The sequence below is a fragment of the Salvelinus sp. IW2-2015 genome, linkage group LG31 (assembly GCF_002910315.2).
Source record: "Salvelinus sp. IW2-2015 linkage group LG31, ASM291031v2, whole genome shotgun sequence".
NCBI lineage: Eukaryota > Metazoa > Chordata > Actinopteri > Salmoniformes > Salmonidae > Salvelinus > Salvelinus sp. IW2-2015.
In genome coordinates, this window is record NC_036870.1 from 28,944,405 (window position 1) to 28,951,948 (window position 7,544).

Genomic DNA, 7,544 nt, shown 5'->3' on the forward strand with positions numbered 1-7,544 from the left:
GGTGTGTTTCTGGTCATAGGGGGCACGACCATATATAGGCAGAGCTTTGAAGCCAGCATAACACATCTTGATTTTATGTTCTTGGTCATGGAAAGTGCTGTTGAATGACTTCTGTATCACTCAGAGACAAAATTGAAACGGATTTAGAAACTAGRGATTGTTTTCTTTCCAATGGTATGATTCATATGCATATAGTAAGAGCAATAATTGAATAAGAGGCAGTTTAATCTGTAGAGCAAATTATGCTAATGCGAAAATATTACCCCCTGTATTCTCAAGAGGTTTTAATGAAGGTGTCCAGACACACTAAGGCTGAGTCAGTGCATTGGCTGCTGGAGGRACCTCTGGTGTTTGGAGCAAGACTGGACTGTACAACTGAAGCTGTTCCACATTTCTCCAAGATGYTGRTGAAGGGCAAAATCATCACCCTCAGGAAGTTAATGGACATGGCTGAGCCCACATTATGGATGGAGGACGGAGGGCTGAACATTTGGGGGTGAGGTCGGAAAGGATTGTCGGACAAATGCTGGAAAGTTGCAGGAAGGCTCTGTCAGCGGAGGAGTGGATTATGCTCAAGAGTTACTACAAAAAGGCACAAGATGAAGACGCCCCATTTCCAAGACTAGGGATTCCACCGAGTATCCCAATCAAACAGAAAGGCTTTATTAGTGGATGTGAGAGGGTTGGAAGAGTTGGGTTTGGATGAGGTGAATGGGAAGGAGTTATATAGGGGGTGTGTCAAGGTTTTAAATTAAGATACATTGAAAAATAGAAAAGACACCTTGGAGGGTGAAACTGGACCTTGATGACAAGGTAAAGCCAGCATGGAGAGCACTGTACAAGCCACCGGTACAAAAGGGTACTGGTGATATGCAATGGAGGGTGTTGCATGGCATCATTGCAGTTAATGCTTTTGTATCTGCCATTAATTCAGATGTTGGAGATGGATGTCCCTTTTGTAACGTAAGATAAACTATTTTTTAACTGTTTTATGGAGTGTGAGAGGATAAAACCTCTCTTCGAAATACTAGAGATTTTCAATAACACTGTTTTTATTTTGGGGATTCAATATAGTAAGCTACAGAAAATAAAATGTCAACTGTTAAATGTTATTTTGGAGAAAGCTAAGATGTCCATTGTTCTGAGTAGGAAACACAAGATAGACACAGGATATGAGCAGGATGTAAGATGTGGTTTTAAAGGATTAGTCAAACTGGATTTTGAATTCTTGTTCTTCTCGGCTGTAAAAGATCTCCCATTGTTTGAGGAGAATTGGGCTTATGAAGGAGCGGTATGTTTTGTGGAGGAGGGGAAACCGTTTTTTGTTGATGAAATAAGTTGAATGTAAATAATTTTTATTGAATTTATAAATCTATCTTTTTTTTAATACTTTTATAAAAACTCACTCTGTCACTCTCTGTCACTCTCTCTGTCACTCTCTCTGTCACTCTCTAGTTGTCTCTCTGTTCTCTCTGTCTCTTCTTTTTCTCCTCTCTTCTACTTATGTCTCCCTCCTCTCTCGTGTCTCCCTCTTACTCCTCCTCTCTTTGTGTCTCTCTCTCTCCTCTTTGTGTGTCCATCTCTCCTCTCTCTACTTTGTGTTGTCTCTATTCTCTCTCTTGTGTACTCATCTTCTTCCTCTCTCTCTCTCTCTCTGTGTTGTTTCTCTCTCTCTCTCATGCTCTCTCTTTGGATCTTCTCTCTCTCTCTTCTGTGTCTCTCTCTCTCTCTCTCTTTGTCTCTCTCTCTACTTTTTGTCTTCTCTCTCTATTTAGCCTCCTCTTTTGTTCTCTCTCTCTCTTTGTTCTACTCTCTCTCTCTCTTCTTTGTTGTCTCTCTCTCATCTCATTTTTCTCTCTCTCTCATTTTCTCTCTCTCTCTTTGTCTTTCTCCTTTTGTCTCTTCTTTTTGTCTCTCTCTCTCTTGATGGCGTCTCTCTCTCTCTCCTCTTTGCTGTCTCATCCTCTTTGTCTCTCTCTCCTTTGTATGTCTCATCCTCTTCTCTCTCTCTCTTTTGGTATCTCCTCTCTCTCCTATTTGTGTCTTCTCTCTCTCTCTCTCTTTGTGTCTCCCCTCTCTTATGTCTCTCTCTTCATTGTGGTAGTCTCTCTCTCTCCCTTGTGTGTCTTCTCTCTCTCTTAAATTGTCATCTCCTCACTCTCTCTTTGTCTGTCTCTCTTCTGCTCTCTCTCTATTTGCCTCTCCTCTCTCTCTTTGTTCTCTCTCCCTCTTTGTCTCTCTCTCTGTTTCTCTCTCCTCTCTCTCTTTTTTGTCTTTCTTCCTTATGTGTCTCTCTTCTTCTCTCTCTCTTTTGTCTCTCTCTCTCTTTTTCATTCATCTCTCTTCTGTTGTCTGCTCTCTCTCTCTTCTTTGTGTCTCTCTCTCCTTCCTATTGCTGTTTCTCTCTCTCTCTCTTGTCTCTTCTCTCTCTATCTGGTGTGTCTTCTCTCTCTTTTTCACCGCTTTGTCCTCTCTCTCTCTTTGTTCTCTCTCCTCCTTTTCTGTCTCTCATCTCTTGTCTCTCTCTCTCTCTTTGCTCTCTCTTCTCTCTTGTGTCACTCTCCTCTTTCTCCTCTCTCCATCTTTGTCTTCTCTTCTCTCTCTTTGTGTCTCTCTCTCTCTCTCTCTCTCTCTCTATGTGTCTCTCTCTCTTCTCTCTCTCTCTCTCTCTTTGCTGTCTCTATCTCTCTCTTTCTCTCCTCTCTCTTTTTTGTCTCTCTCTCCCTTCTGTCTCTCTCTCTCTTTGGTTCTCTCGTCTCTTTGTGCTCTTCTCTGTCTCTCTCTCTCTCTCTTTGTGTCTCTCTCTCTCTCCTTTTGTCTCACTCTCTCTCTCTTTTGCTCTCCTCTCTTTGTCTGTCTCTCTCTCTCTCTTTGTGTCTCTCTCTCTTATTTCCTCTTCTCTTTGTACTGGTCGTCTTCCTCATCCCTCTCTCTTTGCTCTCTCTCTCTTTGTGTCTCTCTCTCTCTCTTAGTGTCTCTCTCTCTCTTCTTCTCGCTCTTGGTGTCGTCTCCTTTCTCTCTCTTGTGGGTCTGCTCGTCTCTCTTCTGTGCTCCTCTCTCTTTGTCGTCTCTCTCTCTCTCTCTTTTGTCTCTCCTCTCCTTTTTGGCTCTCTCTTCTCTATTTGTCTCTCTCTCCTTGTGTCTCTCTCTCTCTCTCTCTTTGGTCTCTCTCTCTCTCTGTGCTCTCTCTCTCTCTCTCTTTGTGTGTCTCTCTCTCTCTCTCTCTCTCCTTTTGTTGTCTCTCTCTCCTCTTCTTGTGTCTCTCTCTCTTCTCTCTCTGTTCTCTTCTCTCTCTCTTTCTCTCTTCTCTTTTGTGTTGTGTCTCTCTCTCTTTGTGTGTCTCTCTTCTCTCTTTGTCTCCTCTCTCTCTCTCTCTGTGTCTCTCTCTCTCTCTCCTTTGTCTCTCTCTCTCTTTTGTCTCTCTCTCTCTTTTCTTCTCTCTCTTTTGTCTCTCTCTCTTTTGTCTCTCTCTCTCTTTGTCTCTTCTCTCTCTTTGTGCTCTCTCTCTCTTGTTCTCTCTCTATTGTGTGTCATCTCTCTCTCTCTTTGTCTGTCTCTCTCGTCTCTCTTGGTCTCTCTCTCTCTCTCTTTTGTTGTCTCTTCTCTCTCTTTGTTCTCTCTCTCTCTGGTGTGTCTCTCTCTCTTCCTTTGGTGTGTCTCTCTCTTTTGTGTGTAGGCTCTTCTCTTCTCTTGTGTGTCTTCTCTCTCTCCTCTCTCTCTTTTTTCTCTCTCTCTCTTTGGTGTGTCTCCTCTCTCTTTGTGTCTTCTCTCTCTCTCTCTTTGTGGTGTCTCTCTCTCTCTTTGTGTTCTCTCTCTCTCTCTTTGTGTTCTCTTTGTGTCTCTCTCTTTTTGTTCTCTTCTTGTCTTTGTGTGTCTCTCTCTTTGTGTGTCTCTCTTTGTCAAATTCAATTCAATCTGCTTTATTCGCATGAAAACATTGTGTCAATATTGCCCAAAGCAGAATGTATACAATATAATATAATAATAAAATTCAAATGTGTTCTCTTCTCTCTCTCTCTTTTGCCCTCTCTCTCTCTCTCTCTCTTTGCCCCTCTCTCCTCTCTCCTCTCTTCGCCCTCTCTCTCTCTCTCTCTTTGCCCTTCTCTCTCTCTCTCTCTTTGCACCTTCTCTCTTCTGCCCCTCTCTCTCTCTCTCTCCTCTTTGCCCCTCTCTCTTCTCTCTCTTTGGCCCTCTATCTCTCTCTCTCTCTTTGCCCTCTCATCTTTCTCTCTCTCTCTCTCCTTTGCCACTCTCTCTCTCTCTCTCTCTTGCATTTGCCACTCTCTCTCTCTTTGCCCCCTCTCTCTCTCTTTGTCTCTCTCTTTGTCTCTCAATTCAATTTGCTTTATTGGCATGACGTAACAATGTACATATTGCCAAAGCTTATTTTGGATATTTATAATATTAAAATATAAAAATGAGAATCAAAATTGTCTCTCTTTGTCTCTCTCACTTTGTCTCTCTCTCTTTGTCTGTCTCTCTCTCTGTCTCTCTCTTTGTCACTCACTCACTCTCAGGACCCCCAGTATATGCAGCAGGCTCTGACCAATGCCCTGTTGATGGATGCAGTGGTTGGCTGTCTGCAGTCACAAAAGGCAATTTTTGCAGCAACCAAGTTAGCACACTTTGACAGAATGAAACTGGAAGGTATGCCAAAGTTAATCTTTTAGCATGACTAAAAGAAACTTGGTAAAAAAAAATATATTTTTTAAATATACCAAAAATCTATGCAGTAGGTTATTGAAATTATTAGCAGAAAGTGCATGTTCATAACATCATTTTGCTTCTCAGGAGATGTTCAATTCAAAGTTTGACCTCTGACTTGTCTGTCCATCCTGAGCAGTGCCAATGATGGTTCCCAAAACCACGTCAGAAACCCTGAAACACAAGATCAACCCGTCTCTGGACCTGACAAGCCCCCAGGCGGTGGATGTTATGCTCTACACCCCAGGTAAACCCTTAAGGCTCACTGTCAGCCTCAAAGGAAGGTGACCGTCATGACGTGGAGCATCAAAGTAGAGCTGACATCAGACACCATTCAGTTCCTGTTCAACAAACTGGTAGCACTACATATCTGTACTATGATTTCCCAGTACTATAAACCCCCTGCCGTATTCTCCGTAGATCAAGTAGGTACTGCCGCTATTTCCTATTCAACCCCACTAAAATGTTCACTCTCCCCAGTCTAGGACATCCCACGTACCTTCAGACACTACTCCTCAGATCATGACTGTCATGGTAGTACACCTCAAACATGTGTTCTGTAGTCGAGGTACTGTGTGACAACACACAAGACTCATGTTGCCCGTGTGCTAGTAACATATGTCACATTCCAGACCTGGGTTCAAATACTTTTTGAAATCTTTCAAATACTTTGTGCATTTGCTTTCATCTGCCTGGAGTGTCAGGTGGGCGGGGTTTGAACTTTTCTACTGGTTCCATTGGAACAGGCAAGCTCAATCAAGCACAGCTAAAGCATTTTAAATTATTTCAAGTAGTATTTGAACCCAGGTCTGTCACAGTGCTGCATTCTACTGCTGCTAGGACAGTGATTGTGTCAGTGTGGCGTTACAGGAGGAAGCTTGGCCAGAGGCGGTTTTGGTTCCCGAGATTTTTTACTGCCTCTTAAACAAGTAATGAGGCACAGATTTTCCCAACGCATCACCACCAACCACTTCCTGTTGTGTTCCTCAGTTTCATCCTTAGTTTCATGCGCTGATTACTGATAGTAGGGTCACAATAGAATCACTGAAATTGTTCTTCCTACTCAAACCACAAACGTTTATATTTCACAGACTTGTATTACACAATGAGATGTCTTTTAGTCTGACTTCAGTTTCAGATGTAAAGTTGATACAGATGTTTCAAACATCAATCGTTTGAATCAGCATTCTTTTTTTCTCAGGCTCAATAGTACGTCTCACAACGTGTTGTTTTGACTAGGGCAGATAAGAAACAGACCCGAGTTTGCAAGGATCCTCCCAACACCTAAACTAAAAGGAGCCTCTTAACCTAGTGACGTCAGGGAACCAACACAATATCCCTCCTCCTTCTCCTGGTCCTCTCACACAGGGGTCCTCCTCCTTCCCCTGGTCCTCTCACAGACAGTGGTCCTCCTCCTTCCCCTGGTCCTCTCACAGACAGTGGTCCTCCTTCCCCTGGTCCTCTCACACAGTGGTCCTCCTCCTTCTCCTGGTCCTCTCACAGCACAACAGCACACACGACACACACACGCAACACTACACACACACACACACACACACACACACACATCACACACACACACACACACACACACACACACAAGAAGAGTAAAACATTCAGTGAATATCTCTCTCACATCACACACAACACACACACGGAAGAAGTGTAAACATTGACAGTTATACACAACAATGCCACGCATATGGAACTTGTGTCAGATATCATTCATGATCTAGTAAGACATAATGATGATGATGGGCGTAACAAATATTTTTTTTAATCAGTATAATAGGGAAAAATAAATAAGAAAAAAGACGTGTGTCCATGCCTGTGTCACATCCCTGCTCTTTCATGGGGAGGAGTGATGGAACAGAACGGAAAGGAGGAAGGATATATGGACACTGTCCTAACGGCACATATTAGTGACCTACATTTAGACCCTGAGAGTAGGACTTCAATGGTGCTCTGTGCTGAAGCAGCACTGTTACTAATGCCTAGAACGGTCATCTCACCTCCCATACCGTGGCCACTACCATGCCACACTTCTAATTGGATACAGATCAGCGGGATAAGGCCCGCTATTGTGAGAGGACCAGGGTAAGGAGGAGGACCCCTGTGTGAGAGGACCAGGAGAAGAAGGAGGACCACTGTGTGAGAGGACCAAGGAAGAAGGAGGACCACTGTCTGTGAGAGGACCAGGGGAAGGAGGAGGACCACTGTCTGTGAGAGGACCAGGGAAGGAGGAGGACCACTGTGTGAGAGGACCAGGAGGAAGGAGGGACCACTGTTGTAGAGGGACCAGGGGAAAGGAGGAGGACCACTGTGTGAGAGGACCAGGGAAGGAGGAGGACCACTGTGTGAGAGGACCAGGAGAAGAAGGGAGGACCACTGTGTGAGAGGACCGAGGGGAAGGAGGAGGACGCACTGTCTGTGAGAGGACCAGGGGAGAGAGGAGGACGCACTGTGTGAAGAGGACCAGGGGAAGGAGGAGGACCACTGTCTGTGAGAGGACCAGGGAAGGAGGAGGACCACTTGTCTGTGAGAGGACCAGGGTAAGGAGGAGGACCCTGTCTGTGAGAGGACCAGGGGAAGGAGGAGGACCACTGTGTGAGAGGAGAGGGGCGGGCCCGGTAAGGAAGGATAAGGAGGAGGACCCAGCTGTCGTGAGAGGACCAGGGGAAGGAGGGGGACCATGTGTGACGGAGGACCAGGAGAAGGAGGCACTGGAAGGCACCTGTCTGTGAGAGGACCAGGGGAAGGAGGAGGAGCCACTGTGTGAGAGGAACCAGGGGAAGGAGGATTGGAGAGACCCCCTTGTGTGGAGAGGACGCAGGGTAAGG

At 44.8% G+C, this 7,544-nt stretch overlaps 1 protein-coding gene across 1 annotated transcript in view; it reads left to right on the forward strand.

Moving 5' to 3' along the window:
* The window catches only part of LOC111955905 (DENN domain-containing protein 3), a 51,884-nt gene that overhangs the window by 33,861 nt on the left and 10,479 nt on the right, over window positions 1-7,544 (forward strand). Inside the window, exons 16-17 of the mRNA XM_070436401.1 lie at window positions 4,518-4,647; window positions 4,844-4,951. Of these exons, the coding sequence (XP_070292502.1) occupies window positions 4,518-4,647; window positions 4,844-4,951 (238 nt within the window). The remainder of the gene's footprint in view (window positions 1-4,517; window positions 4,648-4,843; window positions 4,952-7,544) is intronic.